This window comes from Petaurus breviceps, unplaced genomic scaffold, assembly GCF_028583685.1.
Source record: "Petaurus breviceps papuanus isolate PSGF00001 unplaced genomic scaffold, PetGlider_PUasm1.0 186, whole genome shotgun sequence".
Classification (NCBI taxonomy): Eukaryota; Metazoa; Chordata; class Mammalia; order Diprotodontia; family Petauridae; genus Petaurus; species Petaurus breviceps.
The window spans coordinates 24,993,632-25,019,694 of NW_027185798.1; the positions used below are offsets into that span (position 1 = coordinate 24,993,632).

The following is a 26,063-nucleotide window of genomic DNA, read 5'->3' on the forward strand; positions in this document are numbered from 1 at the left end:
TTTTGGTGGGTCATGGATCCCTCTGGCAGTCTGGTGAAGCCTCTGGGGCTGTTATTCTCAAAAGGATAGGGTTTTGTTTTGGGGTTTTTGCTTTTTGGAGGGGGGAAGGCAGGGCAATTGGGGTTAAGTGACTTGCCCAAGGTCACATGGCTAGTAAGTGTTAAGTGTGTGAAGCCAGATTTGAATTCAGGTCCTCCTGACTCCAGGGTCAGTGCTCTATTCACTGAGCCACCTAGCCACCCCAGAAGGATGTTTTTTTAATGTATAAAATGAAATATATAGGATTACAAAGGAAACTAGTTACAAAACAAAAAAATATTTTGAAAAAATAAACAGCTCATAGACCAGGCTAATAACACTTGCTCTAGATTAAGGTTCATTTTCTATCTAAGCTGAAAAGTGCATCAGGAATGAGAGACCTGATTTCAAATCCCATATTTGACTCTTACTACCTGGGTTACCTTGAGCCATATCATTTCTGTGGGCCTCAGTTTCCTCATCTGTGATGCTGGAAATGAGGTACAGATGTTTGGAGGTGGCGGGTAGAGGGACCGTGTTATACCTATAGCAGAAGAACAAAGTAGAAAAATCAGATATATGCTCCCAAGTACTATTGAAACACATACAATAGCCTGGAGACTGAGGCCTGCTAGGAGTGGGGGTGCCCCCCAAACAGAGAAAGTCTTTGAGGATAATTGTTTAATATGGGGCACAGACTTCAAAGGTGGCTCTTATAGGGAATTCTTTCTTTTTCCTAGATTAGCAGGTCCTTAACCTTTTGTGTCCCATGGACCCTTTTAGAAATTGGATGAAACCCACAGCCCCCTTCTCAGAAGAATGTTTTTAAATGCAAAGAATAAAACACATAGGGTCACAAAAAGAATCAATTATATTTAAATTGTTAGCAAAGTATTTTTTAAAAACAAGCCCAGGATCCCCACGTTTAGGCCCTTGTTTTAGCTTTTCAGTTGAGAGATGTTTACATTGCTGGTTTTCCCCTCTGCTCCAGCAAATCCAGGCTGGGAAATTGTGGAGCGCTATAAATCTCTGGGCTTTGTTTTTTAATGTCTCAGAGGGTTTCCCAGAATTGCTCTGGGAGGGGAGCCCAGGCCTGAGGTCCAAGATGACAGTTCTCTTTTGAGAGTGTCCAAGGCTTGTTAGAAGGAAAAGGAGTGGGAGGGCAGGGAAAGGGGAATGGGAAGGGGGCCAAGTTCATCACTGTCTCCCATTCAGCTCTCCTATGATTTAGGGCAGGAGTGATGAAGCGAGGGCTCGCCCCCAGCAACACTGGAAAAGAGCTTGGGGAGGATAATAATAGCTAACATTTATATAGCATGTTACGGTTTGCCAAGCATTTTACAAATGCCACCTCATTTGATCTTCACAACAACCCTGGGAGGTAAGTGCTATTATTGTCCCCATTTCACAGATGAGGAGACTGAGGTAGACAGGCCAAGCAGCTTGCCCAGGGTCCCATAAGCAGAATTTGCAAATCCAGCATTCTACTTTAGTTTGGGGAAGGGTTTGGATTCTGGGGCAGTCACTACTCTTCTCCTCAAAGAGGAAAAATCATTATCCCTTCCTCATTTCCTCCTTCCTCCCTTCCCTTTCTTCTCTGAGAGAGCTGGCCTAGGAATTAGAAAGATCTGGGTTTAGGTGCTGCCTCCAATACACACAGGCTATGTTACATCAGGAGATTCACTCAACCTCAGTGCCCTAAGCAGCTTGCTGATGCTATCCCTCACTGGAATCTCCTCAGAAATTCCAACTTGTTCACCTTTTCATTCTAGCACTGTGGGTCAGTTGGTTTATTTGTAGGACTCAGACTTTCTAGCTATAGTACCAGGCCCCTAGGATAACACTATCAGAGATCTGGAGCTCTCAAGAATCTCAGAAGACATCTGGTCCAAATTCTCCCTTCCTCCGTTTTACAGATGAGGAAACCAAGTCCTGCAGGAAACAGAGTAATTCCCCTAAGGTCACACAGGTAGTAGGCATGAGAGGCAGGGATTCTTGGAACAAGAAAGTGTAAGAGCTACTGTTCCACAGGCTCTAGAGTGAAACAAACAGTTCAGATGGTCGTTTGACCAATAAATTACAGGAAGGTCAGTTAGAGCTGGAAGGAGCTTCAGAGATCATCAAATCCAACCTCCTCATTTCACAGATGAAGAAACTGAGGCCCATGGGAAGAAAATGACCGAATCAAAGCCACACAAGTGAGTGAAGCAGAATCTAAACCCCGGTCCTGTGACTCTTCAGTTCAATGCTCCCGTCACTTGCCATCCTTGCTCCTTGACTAAATGTCCCCACCCCCACCCAAATGAGCCAACTGTCCCATTTCCAAGTAGTGTCTCAGAAAATTCACGTGCTTATTTATCTCCATCATTTAAATAAACTTCCGTAACTCTTCTTTAAGAATTGCCTTTGAAACCTGCAACACATTTTAAACAACTGTCCTCAAGAACAGTAAATCTCTGACTTGTTCGGATGGCTCAGAGTTTTAGGCACATTCAGAAGTCCCTTGGAGGCAGGTCTGGAGAAATGAGGTGGGGAATCAAGCAAATTAACTGCAACCCTAATGTCACAAGCCTGGCTTTGGTCTGGAAACTGGCCTGGGGGGCACAATTCCCGAAGAGGAATTCTAAGCAATGGTAGCTGTACTGGAGTATATATATATACACACATATATATGTATGTATATATGTTTATATGTATATATATATATATATATAATATATAGGCTCCCAAGGGGAATACTTGGAAGGATGATGCTTCTTGGCAGGTATTCTTTATAATACTTTTTTTTTCTAACAAAAAGAGGTCTTATGCTCATACAGAGCATGAACCTCAAAGATATTTCAGATAGGTTCGCTCATGAGGAAATAATGCTGGGTTTGTAGTCAGAGGACATGGGTTCAATGACCAGCTCTAATTGTATGATGTTCAACAAACTACTTAACCTTTTCTAGACTCGGTTTCCTCATCTGCAAGATGAAGGGGTTGGACCAGATGACTTTTAAGGGCCCTTAGAGCTCAAATTCCATCACGTGATCCTCCCCTCTCCTAATTTTAAATCTTTCCTTACCTATTGGTTTCTTTCCTAATGATTAGAAATCTCCCCCATCCTTAAAAAATAAAATCTTTCATTTCATCTTCCCCTACCCTCTCAAGTTATCGTTCTGTATCTGTCCTCCCTGTCACAGTCATATTCCTAGACGAAGCGGTTGCCATGTTGCGGCCTCCACTTTGTCCCTTCTCTACCCCTCGTGATCTGGCTTCCAACCTTGTCACTCAACCGCTCTCCAAGTTTACCAAAAATGCCTGATTGACAAGTCTAATGGCCTTTTCTCAGTCCTAATCCTTCTCAACTTCTCTGTAGCATCTGACCACCCTTTTGTCCTAGACACCCTCCTTCCTGGGGTTTTCATGACACCACTCACAGCTGGCTCTCTTCCTACCTCTTTGAATGCTTTGTGTCCCCCTTTACTGAATCATTATCCGTGTTCCAGCCTCTATGTGTACATATACCCCAGGATGTCTCCTTAGTGTATGTTTCCTTCTTTTCTTCTCTATTCTTTCTCTTTGGTGTTCTCATCAGCTAGTCAGCCAGTCAACTTGTATTTAGTAAGCCCCCTACTATGTGCTAGGCACTATCAGTTTCCACTGGTTCAACAGATGACTCTCCAGTCTACACATCCAACCCTAGCCTGTCTCCTAAAATTCCACACCTGTATCACCAACTACTTCATCTCAATCTCTAATTGGATGTCCCCCAAGCATCTCTAACTCAACACATCCAATACAAAAATTTCCTCTCCCCACATTCTCATTTTTCCCAAACTTGCCTATTTCTCATCCTTCTAGTGACCCAGATTTGAAACTTTTGAATCTTCCTTGACTCTTTTCTCTTCCTCACCCTCCCCATCTAATTGGTTGTCAATTCTGCCTCCATATTGCTAAACTCTATCCCCTTCCCTCTAGAGCCACCATCCTCATTCCTCTCACCTGAACTAACATGTCTCTCAACCCGTTTCCAATCTCTCTCTCCTTTCCAATACAACCTCCAAGAAGCTGCCAAGCTGATATTCCTAACACACAGGCCTGCCACTCCCCTACTCAAGGACTCCAGTGGCTTACTCTAGCTTGTTAGATAAAATACACCCTCCTGTTTGGCTCTCAAAGCCCTCCAAAATCTGGCTTCAGCCTACCTTTATCATTCACAAGGTTATTGTAAAGATCAAATGAGCTAATATTTGTAAACTGCATACCATGGCGCTTGGCACATGGGAAGTATTTAGTCGATGATTGTTGTATGACAACAGGTAACATTCTATGATTCTCATCTTGTTTTCCACGGAAAGGTATTAGAGAAAAGCTGTATTTCAGCATTTTCACCACCTGGGTGTTATCGTGTCTAGGAAGCATGTTTCAGAAGGTAATCATGTGGGGTGGCTAGGTGGCATCATGTGACTTAGTGTGTGGGCTGTTAGCCTCCTAATGGAAATATTCCTTTAAAGAAAATGGAATTTCCACTCTTCAATAAGACAAAAAAGGCTGGGGAAATATCATTTTGAGAGCTGAAATGTTTCCCAAGAAAATTGTAGACCTCCCTGTTGTCTACTGCAAGGTGTATTTACTGCTGTGGAGGACAAGCATCATCTGGTGGCTAAAATGGAGGAAAGGGAAAGGAAGCGACCTGAGCTTTTGAGTGTGGTGGGTCTCACTTTCTGGATGGTAAATATCCAAGTCCTCCTTGGTCCTCCCATCCCATTTGTCTACCAATAAGGAAAACAAAGTTCAGAACTGCTACACAGAAAGATAACCTTTATTTTAATGAAATAAAAACTCAGCCATGAATTAAAATGGATGTCATTTTTGAGAATCCATCTAATTTTTTAAAATGCCATAATAAAAAGCTAAGTTTTGCTGGGGGGAGATGGGTTTGGGCCTATGATTGTATTGTTCCAAGTAACTCAGCACAATGAAACTTCCTCTATAAGAACAGTTGGGTACCTTCCCTAAACTTTGGTCTGGGGCACCAAGAGGTCAGGCGATCTGCCCAGGACCACAGACAACATGTGTCAGGGGGAGGATGTGAATTTGGTCTTTTTCAACTGAGGCAACCCTGATGAAATCACAGGTCTGATTCCTCACCCCCAAAATCACCTTCAATGTATAGCACAGCAAAGTGCACATAGTAGGTATTTAATGTTTCTTAGATGAATTTCTGTGCCTTAGAGGATAAAAAGGAGGGAAAACACTGCTGGCCATTCTGAAAGAGTAGATTACTATTGTAACTCAGCACTTAATAGGAATTTAGAGAAATCTGAGATGATTACTCAGCTTAAAGGCCTTCAGGACTTCTCTATATCCTCAGTGCAGTAAAAATATACGATTTATGTTTCCTATTACAAGGTTATAGAATCTCCTCTAATCCTAAGAAAACAGGAATCAGCATAAAGGTAGGGGTCTGGATTCAGTCTTTCATTCCCACTATTCTATGACTGACAAGACTAAATAATAATAATCAAATATGGGGTTTATTTAAATAGCTATAGACAAGGAAAACCACTGCTACATCTATGTAGCTGCAATCTGTTTCAGTGGAAAAAAGATATCTGATTCTCTTGAGAGCAGACTTCCACTGATTTGGTGTGAACAATCCGAGAACAAGAATGAAAGTACAGAAATAAAAATCAATGCCCGAGTCTGAATGTAATGAGGAATCTCTGTTGCATTTCCGAGGTTACATGTTGCCAGCAGAATGCCTTGGTTTTTCTTTTCCCCACTCTTAATCACTCAAATGGCAACCAACCAACCAACCAACCACCAATCAACCAACCAGTCAAGTATTTTCAACTTGTTGAAAAAAAGAAAAGTCTCTTTAACAGTCAGTGTGATTCATTTTTGTGGCCATTCTACAAACCAGCTAACGTTTTCCCTTTGAATGGGCACATCTACTCTACAAGCTCATTTTACAATTTGTTACAAATCCAAGTTTTATTTGCACAACAGCACCAGGGCTGACCATATCAACGTTGCCATTATCCAACAGAATACATCATGCACCCACAGAGTGCAAAGCTTTTAAGACATGGGCTGTGTTCTAGACTTGTCTTTGCAATGTTTTTGTGAAGCTGGTCTGCCCCAAGTCTAGAATTGTATCTTTTCCAAGGAGCTACAAAAATGCTAAATCAAGAGGTGATTGAGAAAGAATCATGATGATTTTCTGTCAGGGAAAATGTCTCAACAGTGTTTTAAACAGAGACTAAAAAGAGAGGCTGCAGAACTCTTTCTGTGAGCCTAGAAAAATAGGATTTTCCACACAGACAGAGGACTAGAGAGCTCAGTAGCCTCTGCTGGTCCCTTTCAAGCCCAAGACTCAATAACTGATGAGGCTAAAGATTGACAGAGAACAACTATGTACCCACACACTTCTATCCTTAAGACTCAAAGGAAAGTATTTTCACTGGTTTTTACATGATTTAAACCACCAAAAGACTGCAACCTAGAATTAGTTTGAAATCACCTAATGCTTTTGGACAGCATGACCCATTATGACAATGACAAACTGGTTCCAATGAATCATGAGAGTATGACTGTTCAGTACTATGCTGCAGCAACTCCGGGCCTCTGAGAACAAACAATTCAGAAGTCTACGCTGCTCCTTCTTCTTTCATGAACTCTTCAAGGGCCAGGATCACATTTCTGGCTTCCGGCATGTCTTCGTGCTCTACTTTCACTATTTTCAGTAGGATGTCTCCACTGCCACAGTTCTTCAGGAATAAATAACACTTAAACAAGGCATAATGATTCATTTCTGCCTGGCGAATAAACCTCTTGAGGTTGTTGGTGTCCTGGATAGCCTAGAAAAGAGGCGCGTAGTTTTCATCTTGGTAAAGGGTGGGGAGTTAATTAACGATAAGGTCTAAGTAATGCCCAAGTGCCGTCCGAAGTGCACTGTGCTAGGAAACAGGGCAAAGACGGGAGACATTCATCGCTGGAGAGGTTATAAGAAGACAGGCACATTAATTTGCTGCTGGTGGGGCAGTCAAATGATTGAACCATCTGGAAAACAGTTTGACTTACTCAAGAAAAGCTATTAAACTGTGAACAGATCGTAATAGTAGGTTCCTTATAGGAGTGATATAAGACACAAATTTATTGGCACAGAATCAGAGATCTTACTACTGGGACTACATCCCAAGAAGAAAGGATCTATTGTACAAAAATAATCATAGCAACCTTGGATATGATCAGGAAAATCTTAAAATAAAACATGGGTCCAATGACTGGGAAATGGCTGAACAAATGATAGTAAATGGAAATAATATAAAAGTACTATACCAAGAGGATTTGTATGAAGTAAGGCAGAACAAAGAGAGCAAAGCAAAAAAAAAAATTACAATGACTGCAATATTCTAAAGTTCCCTTGGAGAGGCAGCCAAACTGCCCAAACAGTCAATGTTAGCACCGTATTGCCATGATTAAAGAGTACATTTACAGCCGTCCTTTCTGCTAACAATTAATGCTCAAATAGCTTTTTCAGGGAGCATATTTTGTAAAGTGCTTTGTCTGGGTGTTTGTTGGGAAATATCTGTTATGTTAAAACAAAATGTATTCTTAAGCTCATTTTCATAATGAGGTTCAAGAAACAGACCCTTTGTGAAACATCATGTATATTGCCAGACTATACTTCTTCAGTTGTTAATTAGTTTTGCTGAAATGCTTTTTTTAACCTCCTCTTTTTTTAAAATTCTGTGTCACACAGGGTGACTCTGGGGAAGAGAGAGAGGAGTGATATATTTGGGGGAAAAAACTGGCATAAAAACAACAAAAAAAATCCAGTACATTTAAAAAAAATATATATATATCCTTAAACAAGAAGTGACAACACCCAGAATTTCATACCATTAGGCCACCAGATACACAAACATAGGAAAGATCATTTCTGTGAGTTCTCTATAAGATGGTCTTTTAGGCAAATATAAGTTTGGCATTAGAACAACAAGCCCACTAGAATGGAGCTGTCTGCCTCTGCAGACAGGTCCTCAGGCACTGCCTGGGCCTAGGGGACCAAGCAACTTTTCTGGGGACAGAGCTGGGGAGTACCTGGCAGGATTCAAACCCTGGTCTTCCCTGTCTCCAAGTTTAGCGTTCCATGCAACAGGTCACAGTGCCTCCAAAAGTTTCACAGAAAATACCAATTTCTCTCATACTGCAAGACCGATTCCACTTGAAACTGCCACTGCATTTAACTTAGTAATCAGGAAATTAAATGGTTCAACATCTCCTGTGCACCAGCCGTTTAAAAATGTGTGATAAACACTCCTATAGAAGACTAAGACGACTATTTGCCAAGATCCAAATCAATAGTAAATTACCTTCAGTTTAAAGTTCTCTAGGATTTGTCGGAAAAGAAATGGGTTGCCACCTTCCGCGGCATTCAGAAACGCCTGCATCCAGTCCTCACAAAACCTGTTGCTTCCTGTAAAACATCAGGGAACAGTGAAAAACAGTAATAATATCTGGAGTTTATACAGCATTGAAACGTTTGCTCAGCTCTTTATATATGTTAAATCATGACCTCCCTCTGATTTAAGTGCTACAGGTATGGTTATTTCCATTGCAGAAAGGGAAACTGAGGCTCAGAGTTCACGTGGCTTGCCTTTAGCCCCACAACTAGAAGGGACCTTGGAGGCCATCTCATTCAACCCCTTATTTTACAGATGAGGAAACTGAGGCCTCCAAGTCATACATGTAATAAACATTAAAAGCAGGATTTGAACCCAAGTCCCCCGATATTGTAGTATTTGAACTCAGATCTTCCTAACTCCAAATGCAGGCCTTTATCCACCACTCTGCCACTTCCTTATGCAAAGGACATTCTACATAGGCTACTATAGCACTTGTAATAATATATTAACCTGCATTTTACACTTATCAATCTGTATCATATATCGTTCTTCTAAGTAACCTACTGTTAACTGAGATATCAAACAGTAAAAAAAAGTTTTCTGATAGATTTTTAAAAATTTCTTTCTTACAAGGCATGATGCACTGAGCTGGGGAATGAGGGAGGGAATTTATTTGGAAATAAAAGTGTTCTAAGAATAAAAGATACCAATGAAACTTCTTTTTAATAAAAGCCTGAAAAATGGAAGGTAGAACGTAAAACTCTGTATAAGCCGTCCTCACCCCATCATTACCACATACAGCATGAACATCCAGTCTCAGAAATGAACCAACAAAGAACGCTCTAGAACAACCGTCTCACCTGCATTAGAAAACTGCGGCTGAGGCCCTCTACAGTTGATAACCACTGACTTGTGTGGCTCTTCAGTCATGGCCATGCATAAGGATGTCATGGTCCCTTCATGAATTAGTCCTTGGAGACTGGCCACGCTCAGAAACCTGCCACAAAAGAGAGCTCCTTTTTCCAGATGTCACTGTTGTCATCATGACTGGGTCTCCCTGTTTCACCCAGGCTGAAAAGCACAGCTGACACTCCTAGATTTGCTCCCCTACCACTCATCAGTGCTGAAACTTAACCCACTTTGTTTTCCCAACAAAGGCCAGTTTAGGCAGCCTCCTCTCAGGGGCTCACCACATCAGTGCAGGCTTTACTGGAGACACCTCATCAGCTTCAGTCCTACTGAAGCTTCAAACTCCTCAACACTCCACCAGTTCTAGCGTTGTGGGCTGCGGGGACTACACCTAGCCATGTGTTACTTTTAAAGGGGCTCAGAAAGGAAAAAGAAATATTTTTTAAAGTAAAGGTCAACAATTATGAAGCAGGAGACTAAACTCTTAAGAAAAGTGATGGACTCAGGTGCAGAATGAAACAGACTACATTTGTCAAGGTGGGAATTTGTTTTGCTTAACTATGCATATGGGTTACTGGGAATTTTTTGGGGGGGGAGGGGGGTAGTTGGGAGAACTGGAGGGTAGCTGGGAGGAGTGGGAAGAAGTAGTGATAGGGTTGCAAAAAAAAAAAAAAAGAAAGAAATGAAAGAAAAGAGAAACTGGAGTATTAAAGTACACAAATGAAAGATCCAGGGGGGGAAAAAGCCACAGACAAGACAGCTTTTAAAGTTACACACTGAATTTATAAGCAAGTTGTATCCAACAGAGATTTGCAGTTATGTGAACAATTAAAAAAAAATATGTAGACAATACTCAAAATAAATAAATAAATCTGGAAATTAAAAAAAAAAATTTAAAAGCAACTTGTGAAAAAAAATGTTTTCATAAAACTTTTAGCAGTCTTTACCCATTAATGTCTCTCTTTGTTTTTTCATCTGATTCTTGAACTTCAACAGGAGTGTAACTCAAAGCCTTCAAGAGAGAAATTCATTCTGTCAGCATGTATTTGTTTTGCTTTGGTTCAATCAGTCGAGCAGCAATTAAGCACTTAGTAATTCCAGAACAAAGGGTTCTTTCCCTATGTTTGGAGGCTAAGGGTTGGGAGACAGAAAAAAGTAATGATACCCAATAAGAAACAGAATCTTACAGAAGACCCTGATCAATAATGTGGAACCAAAAAAATAAAACAGAAAACAAATAAATGAATTTCCTCTTTGTCCTTTCCCAAACACACCTAGGATTTCCCTCCTTTTGGACGGCTTTTTTCTATGTTGAGCTATTCTAAGGCCATTATGTAGCAGAAAGTGCTCCAGCTCTGTTCATCTAACTTAATAACACCATTCTCTTCATTTCAATCACTCTTTATTGGACTGGCCCTTGGGACAGATCACAACCTTCCTCAAACATTTGATTGGACAGTGCTTGACCAAGATCAGAAGCTTGAATGTTTAGAGCTGGAAGTGGCCTTAGAGATCATTTTGTCCATTTGGCCTCATTTTGTAGAGGAAACACTGAGGCTTGGACGTAACAGGATGACTGGCCCAAGGTCATGACAGGCAGCAAATTGCAGAGCCGATGTCTGAAGTCTAGGTTTGCATTCCAGATCCTGAGTTTTCCACTGCTCTCTCCAAGGTGCTGAACAAAGAGCATGGTACTCATCTTGAGGACTTGGCCTTTTCAACTGTTGTTACAAAGTAAAGATTAAGCTTCCTTATTTGTCCAAGCCCGAACCTACCCCACACAATTATCTGGAGGGAAAATCCAGTCAATATCCAGGTGATTTCATATACACTTCATTGCTAAATACCAAAATATTTGGATACCTACTGAATTTTCCAGTTTCCATCCAAATTGTTGGGTGTCATTAAAGGAGACGGCAGTGTGTTAAAGGAACCAAACCCTGGCTGCTGAGTTGGAGGATCTTGGTTCAAATCTCACCTCTGACACATGCCACCTGTGTGACCTGAGGCAACTCACCCAGAGGGAAGTAACTTTACATATAAAATGAAGTAGTTGGCCTAGATTGCCTCTGAAGTCCCTTCTGGCTCTAGAAAGATCTATGATCCTCTGGATGCTTCTCTCTTCCTCTCCCACTGCTTAGGGAAGTAATTCTGTTTACAAGTCATCTTAAAAAGTACCTAGGAGATTGTTATTGTGAAATGATTTGCCCCATGAAGATGCTTCAACTGGCAACTTCCACTGACTGAATAACTCGGCTTTGCTTCCGAGTGACAGCTACATTTGGGCCCAATGGAAAAATAAACATGAGTAATCTCTTTAAATCTTTCATAGAACTTCCCAGCTGGCTCTCAATCAATGGAATGCAAGTATTGATACTTACAGCATGCAGGAGAAAGGTAAGCTTCTCTTGAAAGAGATGCACGACTCTCTCGACAGGGCATATGGCTGCCTCAAACCAATTGCTAAGGTACGATTTGGTGCAGGCCTCCAGGTTACCTTCCTATATATACACAGAATAAAATACTAGCATTCAACATTTTAAATAAGATAGAATACTTTCTGTCTCAACATTGTTGACAGTGATAGATCCCATTTTAACTAAGATGTAATATTTTCTGTCTCAACATTGTTGACAGTGATAAGAGCTGGGAGATAAACACTTTTGAATTTTAAGATCAGAAAAATAATGCAAAGATATAAACCTTGCGAGAAAAACACTTTTGATTTTTAAGATCAGAAAAAAATGCTAACATGTATCCTTCCCAGAAGAGTAAGTTTTGTTAAGAAATTCGGTTTGCAAAATAAAACATTGAGTGCAGAAGGCAGCTCAGAAGGGGATACTGACAAGTTGAGCTGTTCTGATACTACAAAATTGTTTAAAGATGGGTTTTCTCTTTCTGACCTAGGCTGGAGGGCAAGAGCTACTTATAGGCTGGGCCCACTCTGACTAGCACAGGAGCTTTGACCTGCTCTTTTTTCTGACCTAGGCCTGTGTGTCCCTCTTAGGCAGTCTGGTGGCCACCATTCCTAGAGGGATCACCGTATTAATGCTATGACTGGTGCACACACTAATTGGGTTTAGCCCACAACAGCACAGAATTCCTGAGCTTAAGAGATCTACCAGTTTCAGCCTCCCCAATATCTGGGATTACAGGTATGTGCCACTGTGCCTGGCTTTTAATCATATTAAATTTTAATCACGTTAAATACACTTTAGAAACCATAGTTGTACATAAAGATTTATGGCTTCATATGCAATCCTATTTTTCTGTTATTGTCTATACAGTGAAATATTCATGGTTGTTAATGTTTAAGTTCCTAATTTTTTTTAAATGTAAATCAAGAAAAAGGGCAAAAAAACCCAGAATGGAAACTATTGTAAAAATTCTTTATTTAAAGTGATGTTGTCATTGTGTGCACTGTCATTTCTTCACCCAAGACAGCCACCATTCAAAGGAGAGGATGGAATGTTTGTACATGGGGCAACTGAGAACAGAGTCCAGCCTGAACAATCAGAATTGGAAGGAACCTCGCTACGATACAAGTAGGCCTATTCCCAGTGCTGACATCCCGGCTCTGCCACTCTCACATTCCCCCAGAGACACTTCTCTCTCCATGAAGCATCACCTTCCAAGGAAGTCCCACTGCCCTGGGTACCTGAAATGGAGATGGGCAGCAGCACTGAGATTAATCAGGGGCACCCTGAGTGACTCCTTATCTTATGCTCCAAGGTGGGCCAGTGGGCCATACAGCAGCAGACAGTGCTACCTTCAGTGGGATTTCATGGGATCCCAGATCCCATACAGCTGGATGGGACCTTGAAGCCATTGAGGCCAAATGGGGAAACTGAGGGCTAAAGAGGGACAGTGGAAGGACCTCAGAGGCCATCTGCTCCAGCCTCTGCTTGGAACACGAATCCTGAGGGTGGCTTCCTTGGGGAGGTGCCAGCTCTGCTGTGGACTAGCAAAAGAAGCCCTGTTATGTGACCTAGGAATCAGCCACGTTCAAATCCTGCCTCCCAGCTTGCTTTGTGATCCTGGATAGTATCTGCTTGACTCAGTTTGGGGACAATAATAGCACCTGCTTCTCCCAGGATTGTGAGGACGAAACAAGATGGCCTACATGAAGTGATGTGCCAGACTTCGAGAAATGGCACTTGTTGCTTTTATTAGCAGCCTGTTATTCCAAAGATGAAACCCAGTGAGGTGACACCCTGTGGAGAGCCCAGGATCTGGCTGGAGACAGAAGACCTGGGCTTGCCTCTTCTCCATGCCCCAGGCACAAGAGCACTGGCATCCTTCGGCTGAGCAGGGCCTGCCCAGCAGGCATGCCCTGGGGAGCTGAGGCCCCTGTCCCCACCTCCTCATCGGTCATCATTCACACGCCATCTCAGTGAATGAACCAAACCATCAGTGTGTGGTTGGGAGGGAAGGCAGCAGAGCCATCACCTAGCATGCACAGGGCCAGTGGGCTGAACTCCCTGCCTGCTTCTGAGCAGCGTCTATCTAGGATTCTTGGTGGCCACCTGAAAAAGGTCTGCAAGTAGAGGAGAACCATGACATCCAATACTATTCCTCTCCCATGCTTAAAAAGGATGAAGTCAGGCTTTTTACCTTGCCATCCACGTTTGTCTTCAGGCCTTGGATGTATTTGTCCAACTCAAGTCTGAAAGTATGATCTTAAGGAATAATAGTAATAAATAATAGTAATGACAGCTAGCATTTATATGGCACTTTAAGGCTTGAAAAATGCTTTGCAAATATGATCTCATTCTATCCTCACAACAACCTTGGAGGTGTGTGCTCCTATTATTACCATGTTACAGATGAGGACACTAAGGCACACAGAGGTTAAGTGACTTGCTCAGGGTCACACAGCTAGTCTCTGAGGCTGGACTTGAACTCAGATCTTCCTGACTCTAGGTCCAGTGCTCTGTTCACAGTCACTGTGCCTCCTAGCTGTCTAATAATAGTAAGAGATAATAATAATTAATAATAAGAAGAGATAAACCAAGATGGCTGTTCTAAGCTTGCAAAATAAAAGATAAAATCTCTCAGTTTATGAATATTATGAAGTAAAGCAGTCTCCAAAAGCGGCCTTTGGGAAATGACCGCCGCAGAGTCGGTGTGGACGGCAGGGAGGGCTGGGCTCCAGGCCTTTCTCTGTGCCAGCACAAGCAAGCTACGGCTCCCTCAGCCTGCAGGCCGCAAAGGAGGTGCTGACCTGACCCGACCACCTGGGAGTTCCCTATCCTAATGAAATCACTATCCCTACGGGTTGTAACAACCCTAGTAGAAGTGAATTCAAACAGACAGTTTTAAAAAGATGAAATGCAAATTCTTAACAATCAACCTTACTAATGAGTGTATCTTTGAATTAGCTCTCACAGCCACAAAATGGGCAAAAATAAATAAAAACCAAACACAATGCTGGCTGGACTGTGAAGAAAAAGGTACACTCATTATTCTGGTAGAATTGCAAATTTGGAGACTCTTATGAAAGCAGTCTGGTTTTTTTTGTTTGTTTATTTGTTTTTGGACAGGGGAAGGCAAGGCAATTGGAGTTAAATGACTTGCCCAAGGTCACACGGATAGTGTTAAGTGTCTGACACTAGATTTGAACTCAGGTCCTCCTGACTCCAGGACCAGTGCTCTATTCCCTGCACCACCTAGCCGCCCCTTTGTGAAAGCAATCGGAAGATATCAATCTAAAGGTTGTAAAAGTTACAAAAATAATCACTGACTTTGACCCAATAATTCCATTGTTAGAAATATATCCTGAGAGTCTTATCATCGCTCAAAATAAGGAATTATCTATTCAAAGATTTTCACTAGCAACATTATATGTAATTGTAAAAAACAAAAATACTGGAAATGACCTAAATGTCAAACAATCGGGAAATAGTTAAATAAACTGTGCTATGTCCATGTATAGAAATAGTGTAATGCAACTAAGATGGGCAAGTATGAGAAACAGAGAGGAATCTAAAAAGTCTTTTATAATGAAAAGAAAGTGAAAGACTAAGAACGAGAGGAATAGAGTACAGACTAACTGCAATTATATAAGGAAAAGTGAATTAATCTTTTGTAGGGAATTTATATAATAACTGTAGTAACATAAAGGAAAACAATTCAGAATTCTGATCAATACAGCTATCAATCACAACTTCAGAGGACTGACAGTGAAGCATGTCTCCTGCCTCTTGACAAAAAGGGGCGGGGGGAGTCCTACAGGTGCAAAATGAGGTATACATTTTCAGACACTGCTAATATATTGATGTGTTTTGTTTAATTTTACTTATTTGTTACAAAGGACAGTGGAAGGGGCACTATCATTTGGAAGTAGGTGATAATTTAAAAATTAAACATTAAGGATTAATTAAAAATTAAACATTTTTAAAATGTTTAAACATGATTAAAAATCATTAAACATAAATAGCCAAAGAATCCTGTTAGAAATTTAAGTGGAAAGGACTGAAGGTGTTATAATATTGTATGTATTTAATTTAATTAATTTATATGTAAAAAGTTTAGCGGTTAGTATTGATGTTTGCTTTCAATAAAACATTTAATGAACCAATCAACAAGTATTTTAAAGTACCTAAACAGTATTATTAATTTTAAAAATTAAGAAAACATCTGGAGGTTCCCACCAAGGACATTCCCTTTCCTCACCTAGATTCCTCCCCCAGTCTGCCAACAGCTAATCAAATTCCCAATGGTTGGCCCAAGGGCCTAGGTAGGCAGTCAGGGCAAGGGAAGCTTTCATTGATTTCTCTATCCCCTCCCCAAGGCTACTAAATAAATACTTCTCCATTCCATTAATTAATAATATTAATTTTTAAAAATAAAATGAATAAAATATTGTGGAAATGACATGGTGAAACTCTGGGGATGGGATGGATCTTGGATCACAGAAGTACATGGGAACCCATCTTCTATTTTATTCTCCTGACTTGGCCTCCCTGACATCTTCAGAGACAAAGAAAAGGATATAGCTCAAGTCCTTTTTCAGACCCTCCTAAGAAACAGACTATGTATTCAGGAGAGTCAGGAACAGACTCTGCAATTGCTGTTTCTAGAAGCGGTTTGTCTTGCTGGAAAAGGCAGTAATAGCAACCAACTCGGGAATCTGGAAGACTGCAGGATAGGGGGTGAGAAGGGGATAAAAAAGAGTCAAAGGGAACAGGCTAGTGATTCATCCTGTGGCCAAGATGCATCTAATTTAGCAAGACAGCTCTCCAGACTGCTCATCTTCATCATATCTACACTGGGAGTCTGCCCACTTCCTTATCATGCCTTAAGTTAAATACTTGGAAGGGAAAGGTTAAGTGGATTGCTAGTATTAACTTAATTAACTAATTAAAGGAGGGATGAGTCAAGCTTCACAATTTCCTTGCTGTGATCAAGATGGGTCTAGACATGGAGCCGGCCAAGTACATATCAGCTAGTGAGATCTGGCCTTGGGGGATTTGCTTATCCCTACCATCAATTAGCTAAGAAACAAAAACTCTGTATCCTGTGTCCTTACCTCAGCTCCACTGATGTAACATTGCCCAGCCCTTCGAAGACAGCTCCTTTGGACACACGTTTAGTGATGGCACTCCGAAGTTCTGGCTCTGCGTCAGGTGGTAAATTAGTATCTACCAAGGAAAGGCTTTTGAAACAAACAAAATAAATGTGTGTGTGCGCGCATTTGTTTTACATAAATAAATTAATTTATTCCTTGCCAACAGAATTCTGGATTTGCAATGAGCAGAGCTGAATGTCCGATGAAGCTAGAATGACTTTCAGGGACAGGATTCCTAGGACTTGGGAAGGGCCACAGAAGTCATCAAACCCAATCTCATTTTACACTGAGGCTAAGTGAATTGGCCAGTCACACAGTTACAATGTATCTGAGGCAACTTTCAAACCCAGGACACCTGACTACTCTACTCCCTGTTCTGTCCTGTCTCTGCCAAAGACTTTTATAACCTTTTTGCAGCATGGACCCTTGGCAGTAATCTAGGAAAACTAAATATGCTCCTTCACAGAAAAATGTTTTGAGTGCCCAAAACAAAATACAAAGGATGAAAAAAAGAAGCCAATCACAATGAAATATAGTTTTCAAAATATATATTTTTTTAAGTTGCAGGCTCTAGATTAAAGACCCCTACTCTAAGCTCTTTACCTGGTGTTGTGGTTAGTTTGGTGACCATGCCAACTACCTTCCATCTCACCATGCCTGGAGCCAAAAGCTAGTATCAAACATTTTGTCAATTGAGTTTTCTGTTATGAAACAGGAAGCAAAAATCTCTAATTTGATTTCAGATGAAATTCAATTAAGCAATTACTGTTTAAGCACCCAACACACACACCAAGTTCTGTGTTAGGAATTGGATATAAACTCTTAAGGAACTTATTATCTAATGGGGCAAGGGAGGGAAAGGTCATTTCCACAAATAACTATAAGAAAGAGAGTGCTAAGCACTAAGGAGAATTCCCGGCAAAATCCGAGCAGGGAAGCATGGCTTTCAGCTGGGCTTCCTGGAGGTGGCTGAAGGCCTAGAGGGAAGGGAAGGTGGTAGGCAAGGCCTTTGTAAGACACTGAAATGGGAAGGACCAGGGAAAGAACCTGTCACTAAGATTCGTCCAGTTCACCTAAGAGGTAGAGTAGATGCAGTGGTGTGAGATGAGGCTGAAAAATGGATGGGAACTCAACTGCAGTGGGCTTGGAATGCCAGGACTGGCCAGCTGGTCAACGGTCATTTATTAAGCACTTATTATGTGCCAGGCATATGCTTAATGCTGGGGATATATAGAAAGGGAAAAACATAGCCCTTCTCCTCAAGGGTCTCGTTCCCATGGAGGAGGTACCACGCAAAGAACTACACACACACCAAGTTATACACAGCATAAACGGAGGGTAATGGCAGAGTACAGGGGCTGGGGGACAAGGAAGGGCTCCCCAAAGAAGGGAATACTTAAACTGAGTCTTGAAGGAAGCCAGGGAAGGCAGGAGGCTGAGGTGAGGAAGGAAAGCATTCTGGCCCTGGGAAACAGAGCTGACCAATGCATGAAGCATCACTGGTGAGGAACATCACGTGGGTCAGTGTGGGGGGATCAGGAAATCATGTTTCACTGGTAGGAAAGGGGAGCCGCTAAAGATTTCTGAGTCGAAATAAAGCATGACCAAAGGGGTGCAATAAAGATTACTTAGCACGGAGAGACAGAACTGGAAGAACAATCAGGTCGGAAGCTATTCTGGAAATTTGGTGAGAAACAATGAGGACCTGAACGAGAAGGGATACTCTGAGAGTGCCAAGAAATTGACTAGACTTGGCAGGTGATGAGGAATAAGGGAGAGGGAGCTCAAATGTGTCTCTGAAGTTCTGAGCCTGGTTGACTGCGAAAATAGAGGTACCAAAGAAGAAAATGGAGGAGTCAGGAGGAGGGCTGGGAATATGGAGACATACAGAAAGTAGCTAGAAATGTGGGACTGGAACACTGGGAACAAGGTGAGGGAGAAAATGGAGATTTGGGAATCACCAACATGGGGGTGATAACTGTAGCCAGGATGAAATGACCAGAGGAGAGAATGTAGAGAAAGAAAAGAAAAGGCCTGAGGACAGAAATTACAGTTAAAGTCCTCCTTAATGGACAAAGAGAAGCGAAGGATTTAACAAAGGAGACAGAGAAGGGATAGGGAGGGAGATGCAATGTCCTAGAAGCCAAGGCAGGAAAGAGGACCAAGGCAGGGGGAGGGGCAGTCCTGTAGCACCAAATACCTCAGAGAGATAAAGAAGAAGAAATCAGGGGGAAAAAAAAAACAAGCTGCTGGATTTTGCAAAAAGGTTAGCACTGACCTTGACGAGAGCTATTTCTGGAGCATAGCAGGGATGGAAGCCAGATTACAAAAGCCCAAGAAGCGACTAAGTAGTGGGGAAGTAGCAGCAGTGACATTCACAGAAGACAAGAAACAACAGCCCGAGGGGGAGTGGGAGTGAGGTAGAGTTTTACGATCAGGAAGATGTGAATGTGTCTGCAAGCTGTAGCCAGAGGAGGGAAAAGGTAAAGATGCAAGAGAGAAAGAGAATGGAGCAAGGTCATGGAGGTGACAGGAAGAACACAGGCCAAAGGGTTGAGTCTGCAGCAAGGTGGGGACAGGGCAGGCAAAGACCCTGGAGGGCTGGGAGGAGGTAAGTCCTGGGAGCTGCTGTCCCAAGGGCCTCCAGATAGAAAGTGGTTCTAGCCTGGTCCTGTTTGCATGAAGACAGAGAAAGAACATTCTGCTCAAATCTCCACACTGTTCTATAGGCATATGCTCTCAATATAATCCCTAAAGGGGCGGCCAGGTGGCGCAGTGAGTAAGAGCACCGGCTCCAGTGTCGGGATGACCTAGAGATTGAATCTGGGCTCACACACTTAGCACCCACCCAGAAACACCTGGCCGTGTAACCTTGAACAAGTTACTTAATCCCAATTGCTTAGGGGCGGCCAGGTAGCTCAGTAAGTAAGAGCACAGGCCCCAGTGTTGGGATGACCTGGGGATCAAATCTGGGTTCAGATACTTAGCACCACACCCAGAAATAACTGGCCGTGTAACCTGGAGCAAGTTACTTAACCCCAATCGCTTTAAAAAAATACACACACACACACACACATATATGTATGTGTATATATATATATATATATATATATATAAAATCCCTACATCGGACCTGAGTTCAAATCTCAGCTCTGCCACTTACAGAGGCAGTGAGATGGCACAGTGGGCAGAACACTGGACTTGAAGTCAGGAACATCTGAGTTTGAATGCTCCCTCAGACCTTTCATAGAGCTAGGTGACCTTGGGCATGTCACTTCTGTAGCCTCAGTTTCCTCAACTGTAAAACAAGGGGGTTGGGCTTTCTGGCCTCCAGGGTCCCCTCTGGCTCCAAGTCTCTGATCTGTGTGACCTTAGACATGATTCTGAGCCTCAGTTTTCTCATGTGTAAAAACAAGGTGACCGGACTAGATGATCTCTGATCTCTGAGGCTCTTTCTGACTCTACATACAGGATCCTACTGCAAAGAGTGGGCAACAAACTTCAGCTGTGGCAACTCCCTCCACCAAGGCAGGTCACCACCCATCTCTGACTTGATTGTAAGTGACTTGGTAGTAAGTGCCTGAGCACACAGTAGTGGTGGCCCAGGGTCATAGAGAACAAAGTGTGAAAAGCAAAACTATAAAATTATCTTCAAAACAATTAAGGAGGGACTGAACCTGTGAATTCATTGATATAGGGGACTCTCAGGTGAGAAAAAGTCCCTCTACCAATGCAGGTTGACACTCTCTATAATTTATAGTCTTAGTTGTCAGGCCCCAGGGCCCCATCCAGCATGATGTGGCCTGAATCAGATAAAAATGTATTTGGGAAATACTTCACAAAATAAAAATATAGCAAAACATAGATAATATGAATACAAGGCTTTCTAAGTCAATATGTGGTCTGTAGGAATCCTTATGTATGGTCTGATAGCCCCTGTTTCTATTGGAGTTTGATGCCTTGGGTCAAAGGGTTTCCCCAGGGTCACAGACCCAGTATGTGTGTCAGGGCCAAAGGTAGCTTCTACCATTGAGCCAAACTCCCTCTCATTAATTACCTCTGAGAGCAATGTTCATATATCATTTAAATCCAAATAGTTGAATCTCATGGGTGTCCCCAGAGTGTTTAACTACTACTGACACAAGCATTATTTGGACCTCCCACTGGACTGCGTGCCCCTCCAGGTCAGGGCCTTAATCTGGCCTTTCTTGTATTCCCATTGCTTCGAGTGGTGCCTGGAACACAGTAGGCACTTAATAAGTGTTCACTGATTGACCAGTGACTGGGACCTGCCCAGTTCTTATATCCACAATATCAGAAAATAGATGTCCAGGTTTTCATGAGGAAGTAGGTTTATATGGCTGACGCAGGGATTACACAATGGAAAATCAGGATTGCTGTGCCCTACATGTCAGCACTGCACTAGAGATGGGAAAATGACTGCTGGCTTTACCTGAAGTCTGCAGCAGAAGGAGTTTCCAAAGTCAGGCTACCCGGACTTCCATCGTCACTGTCCCCTCGCTGTGTCGGTGATCTGCAAACCACGGGATTGTTATGGCCATTAGTCACAGAAATCTGGCCACTGTGGAGATCAGACAGGAAGGGGGAAGACTGGGGAAAAGCTAGTCAAAGGGGAAATCAGCTAGGAGTGTGAGAACAGAAAGCCAATGATGGCAGCCGCCTCTTTTTAATGATGGAAAAGATAAACTCCAAGAGAAAATATGACAACAGGCAGTCCATTCAGGATCTGACTCCATAAATCCTTGGAGCTGGACAGAAGCTCCCAATCCTCAGTTTTCCAGATGAAAAACCCAAGGCCCACCCAGAGGAAGGCATGCACCCAAGGTAAAGAGCTTAGTTACCTGCAGGATCCAGGAGCTCTCTCACCTGAAAGGAAGACTATACCTGCAAAGCCACAAGCTAGGCCCACTTCAAGAACCCCAAACTGTGTAGGGGCAGCTAAAAACAAATATGGAATGGGGAGACTAATAATAAAAATGATAGCCATGGGGAAGAATTCTGAACCAAATAAGGGAGAGACCACAGAAGACAAAATAGGCAACTCTGACTGAATCAAATTAAAAGCTTTTACACAAACAAAACCAATGCGCCGAGGGCAAGAAGGAAACAAGGTTGTACTCCTTATCTTTGACAAAGGTTTGACATTCAAGGTATATAGGGTATCCCAAAAGTCTTAGCGGAATTTTAAACTTCAATGGCTTAAAACTTCATTAATACTTTAAGATATCATTTATAGAAAATTAACATGTCTAAAACTGAGATCCTTTCACTGCCAGATAATTGGTCAAGTGAGATGAATTAACATTACTCAAAAGATGAATTGCAAACTATTAACAGCCATATTAAGACTATCTCAAGTCACTAACAATACAAGAAATGGAAATCCAATAAATTCTAAGGTTTCAACTCATCTACCAAATTAACAATGATGGGACAATAGTGTTAGAGGGGCTGTAGGAAGACAGGCACACTAACTGTAGAGTTGTGAATTGGTACAACCTTCTGAAAAGCAATCTGGAATTATACAAAGGAAGGGAATAACCTTTGACCCAGAGCTTCTACCACTACGCACATACCCTTAGGAGGCTGAGATAGAGAAAAAAAGGAATACATGCCAAAACATTCCTAGAAGCACTTCTTTGTTAGCAAAAAGCTAAAAGCACAAGACGTTCCCATTGATATGGGGAATGGTTTAAAAAAATGGTGACGTGAATGTAATGCAATATTACAAATAAGAAAAATTTTAGAAAAGCACGGAAAAACTTAAATGAACTGATGTGGAATGAAAGAAGCAGATCTAGAAAAACAATACATATAGTGAATACAATGTTGTAAGCAGAATGAATCATAACACAAGACTGGACAATAGGTAATTATGACTGATAACACACTCAGAGAAGAGCTGAGAAGATGTGGAAAGGTGAGGGGCTGTGGGTACAGAACATTGCTTATGCTGTCAGATGTAGGCAGGTGATGTAATCAGATATTTTTCTGAATTATTTTTTTCCCTTTTCTTTTAATCTCTGTTTCAAAGGAAGACTTCCAGGTAGGGAAGGATAGAAGTATATATTCAGAAATGAATGTGATGCAAAAACAAAAAAAATAAATAAAACAATAATAAAATCTTAGTCACTGGAAGGCAAGTGATAGGTCCGGAGAGAGGGAAAATTGAGAGAATGGGATACAGGAAAGGAGAGAAGGCAGCAGCAGAGATAAGGAAGAGTGGGGAAAGAATGATCAGGTTGCAAAAGAGAGAAAGGCAAGGAGAGAAAAGGACAGATGACAAAAAGTGAAGGAGGGCAAAGGTCAAAAGAGAGGGAAAGACTAAATTCGGAGTACAGAGTTGAGTGGGTCAGGAAGGACTGGGGCAATGATCAGGAGAAAGGATGGAGGAAATAACTGGGATACTGATCATAGGATTATAGATTTAGAAATGGAAGGGACTTCTGAGGTGAGAAGATGGAGTAGATGACAGGGACAGAAATGAGGAGGTGGGGAGAATGAAAGGAGAAATGGTGTGAATGAGAGGATGGAGAAGGGGCACTGGGTTAGAAGGGGTTTTATTCTTCCTTATATCCTCCAGGATCCTAGCCCAATACATTCCACCCTTACATTAATTCCTGTGTCCAGACAGCAGGGCCAGATGCCCACATCGTCCCCCTGCCTCCTCCCCTCTCTCACCACACCTTGTCACCTCCACTCAAGAAACAATAATCAAATCAAGATGACCACTGCTCCTGCTATGTACATGACTCTCCAAGCCAAAGTGGCCTTCCTGCCATTTCTCACACATTTCATCTTCTGCCTCCCTCCCACTGCACAGGTTGTGTGTGCCCTGTGCCGGCCTCTACTCCCTCCCCATCTCGGCCTCACAATACCTGGTTTCCTTCGAGACCCAACTCATGGGCTGCCTTCTCTATGAAGCCTTCCCTGATCCGTCACCACCAGCTGCTAGTACACTCTGGGTTCATTTCATTAATATTGACTTCGTATATCGTTACACATGGACAGATTGCTTCCTATAGATCCTAAGCTCCGTCGGGGCTGGGGCTGTTTCATCACCGTCCTTATATCCCCAACAATTGTCGCCATGCCTGGTACACAGCAAGCACTTCATACGTGCTTGGTGACTGACTACTGGGTAATCGCCTACTCCGTAGCTTGACTCAGAACCATGGGCTGCCCATCCCTCGTCCCCATCTGGTTTAGTCCTGGGCTTTCTGGGTCCCCATCCAACTCTCCCCTCCAGGTGCATTGTATTCTAGAGAAGCCTTGCTCTTTTTTTAACCGCCTGTCACATAAGATCTGCTTCTCTCCCACCACTTCCATATCCTTGCAACCCCTGAAAACACTGCATCACCAGGGAGGGCTGTGCCTCCCACCACACCCGCTCTGTGACAAGAGAGTGGGAAGGCAGCTCCCAGGCCTTCCCCTCTACCACCTACACTAAGCCACCTCTCCTTAGGTCTCCCTCACTCAAATATAACATTCTACCCAGACCTGGTGGCACCTAAATCTCCCTGCTTCTTGGGGAGTTCAGGACCTAGCTTAGTGTCTTTCTCCTAACCCCAAGTCCTGAGCCTCGAACTGGGGATTTCAATATACATGTTGTCCTCAAACACCTTCATCTGTTCCTTCCTCCCACATCAGCCACACAAAGAGACCTTCTCCTTCTTCACTGGAACAACTGAGGGTACTCATCCCAAGCTCACCTTCCTCCCCAACGCCCCATCCATCCTCCTCTCCTCCAGCCTTGAAGGATGAAGAGGCCCTTCTGGAGGAAGCCAACCCCTCCTCACATCCTGGGCCCATCTGATCACCAGATCTTCTTCGTTTTCCATCCTTCCTTATTCACTGGGTCTTTCTCCTCTGCTTTCAAACAGGCCCATCTTCACTGTTTTAAAAGCAGCTTCCTCCTCCCCTTACCATCCAACATAACCCCCATCATTCTTAACATTTCCTCCCTTTCACAGTCGGCCCAGGAAAAACCCTGTCTCTGTGCTTCCTCTTCCTCAGTCCCTCACACCCCGCGATCTGGCTGCACCCCCTCCGCTCTCCCCGAGGTCTCCGGTTATCACTGTGGATCGCATCCCCCCCATATCTCCTCTCCCCAGCCCCGCTCTATCCCGAACCTCTTGGCTCTCCTTGGATGGGTCCATCTTAGACTCAGCAGGGCCATCACTGATGGGTAAGTGTGCGTGCCTTCATGCATGGATCCCGCCTATGTTCTGGCACGCGCAGACTATGGGTGCAGCGCGCGGCTCGAGCTGCACCTGCATGAATGCCTGCGTGTCCTGTGGGAGCCCATGCCCGTGGTGGGGAGCATGTCTAAGGAGCTTCTCCATGTGTGTTGTGCGGTCAGCATGACGGCGTGTGTGCCGCGGAAGTGTTCGGCGTGGGTGTGCGCATGTACGACCGTGTTGCACGCGTGTCTCGCTTCGCGCCCGAGCAGAGGGAGCACGAAGAACACTTGTGCCTCGTGCCATAGCAGTCTTGTTGCGCGTGCCCACGCCTGTGGTGTGCATGGATCACTGGCGTGTGTGCGCGCGCGTGTGCACGCTGCATGCGGGCTGCAGGAGTGTGGGGGCGGGGCCGGGGGCGCGCGTATACTGCTACGTCTAATAAAAATTAGTAACAGCAATTTAGAATTTACAGAACGCTTGAAGAGCCTCGCAAGCATGACCTCCTCTGAATCTTCCAACGACTGGGAGAGACGGGCGCTACGACTAAGCCCATTTAACAGAGGAGGGAACCGAGGCACGGGGGGGGGGGGGTGACTTCGTGACGCCCACCACTGCCCCGGGCCGCGCGTACGTGCGCGTGCCCTGCGCGCGCGCCCGGGCCGAGCCGGGGAGGGGCAGGCCCAAGCCCTGCCCCAGGGCCGCACCTGCTTCCGTGGTAGGCGTAGAGGCAGAAGTGGCTGCTGGGCGGCTGCTCTGGCCTCCGGTCTTCCGCACCCCCGCTCCCGCCGCCGCCGCCCCCCTCCTCGCTGCTCTCCAGTTCCTTGTCGTCCCCGTCCAGGGATTCCTGCAGGGAGGGCAGCATGTCCGCGCGCCGGGGCCAGGCCAAGCCGAGCGGGGCCGAGCTGAGCCGAGCCTGAGGCCGGCGCCTGCGTGCAGGGAATGGGGGAGGAGCGCCCTGTGCGC

At 43.5% G+C, this 26,063-nt stretch overlaps 2 protein-coding genes across 4 annotated transcripts in view; one reads left to right on the top strand and one right to left on the bottom strand.

Annotated features, from left to right (window-relative positions):
- Positions 1-540: 540 nt before the first annotated feature.
- Positions 541-26,063, bottom strand: CUNH17orf75 (chromosome unknown C17orf75 homolog). 3 transcript variants are annotated; one of them, XM_069089911.1, is made up of 10 exons: positions 25,805-26,063; positions 21,350-21,430; positions 16,858-16,983; positions 16,323-16,466; positions 13,941-13,998; positions 11,708-11,827; positions 10,274-10,338; positions 9,278-9,414; positions 8,385-8,488; positions 541-562 (listed from the first exon to the last, which is right to left on the bottom strand). In XM_069089911.1, exons 1-10 carry the CDS (start codon positions 25,960-25,962, stop codon positions 557-559), a joined length of 999 nt encoding a protein of 332 aa, XP_068946012.1. In that variant the 5' UTR covers positions 25,963-26,063; the 3' UTR covers positions 541-556. The 3 variants fall into 3 exon arrangements, with proteins under 3 accessions (XP_068946012.1, XP_068946010.1, XP_068946011.1); XM_069089909.1 differs by lacking the exon at positions 541-562 and adding an exon at positions 4,807-6,866 and having other exon boundaries at positions 25,805-26,061; XM_069089910.1 differs by lacking the exons at positions 541-562; positions 25,805-26,063 and adding exons at positions 4,807-6,866; positions 25,050-25,413.
- Positions 12,807-26,063, top strand: part of ZNF207 (zinc finger protein 207) — a 48,671-nt gene continuing 35,414 nt past the window's right edge. The window contains exon 1 of the mRNA XM_069089908.1: positions 12,807-12,810. The gene's annotated coding sequence lies outside the window, so the exon portion shown is untranslated. The remainder of the gene's footprint in view (positions 12,811-26,063) is intronic.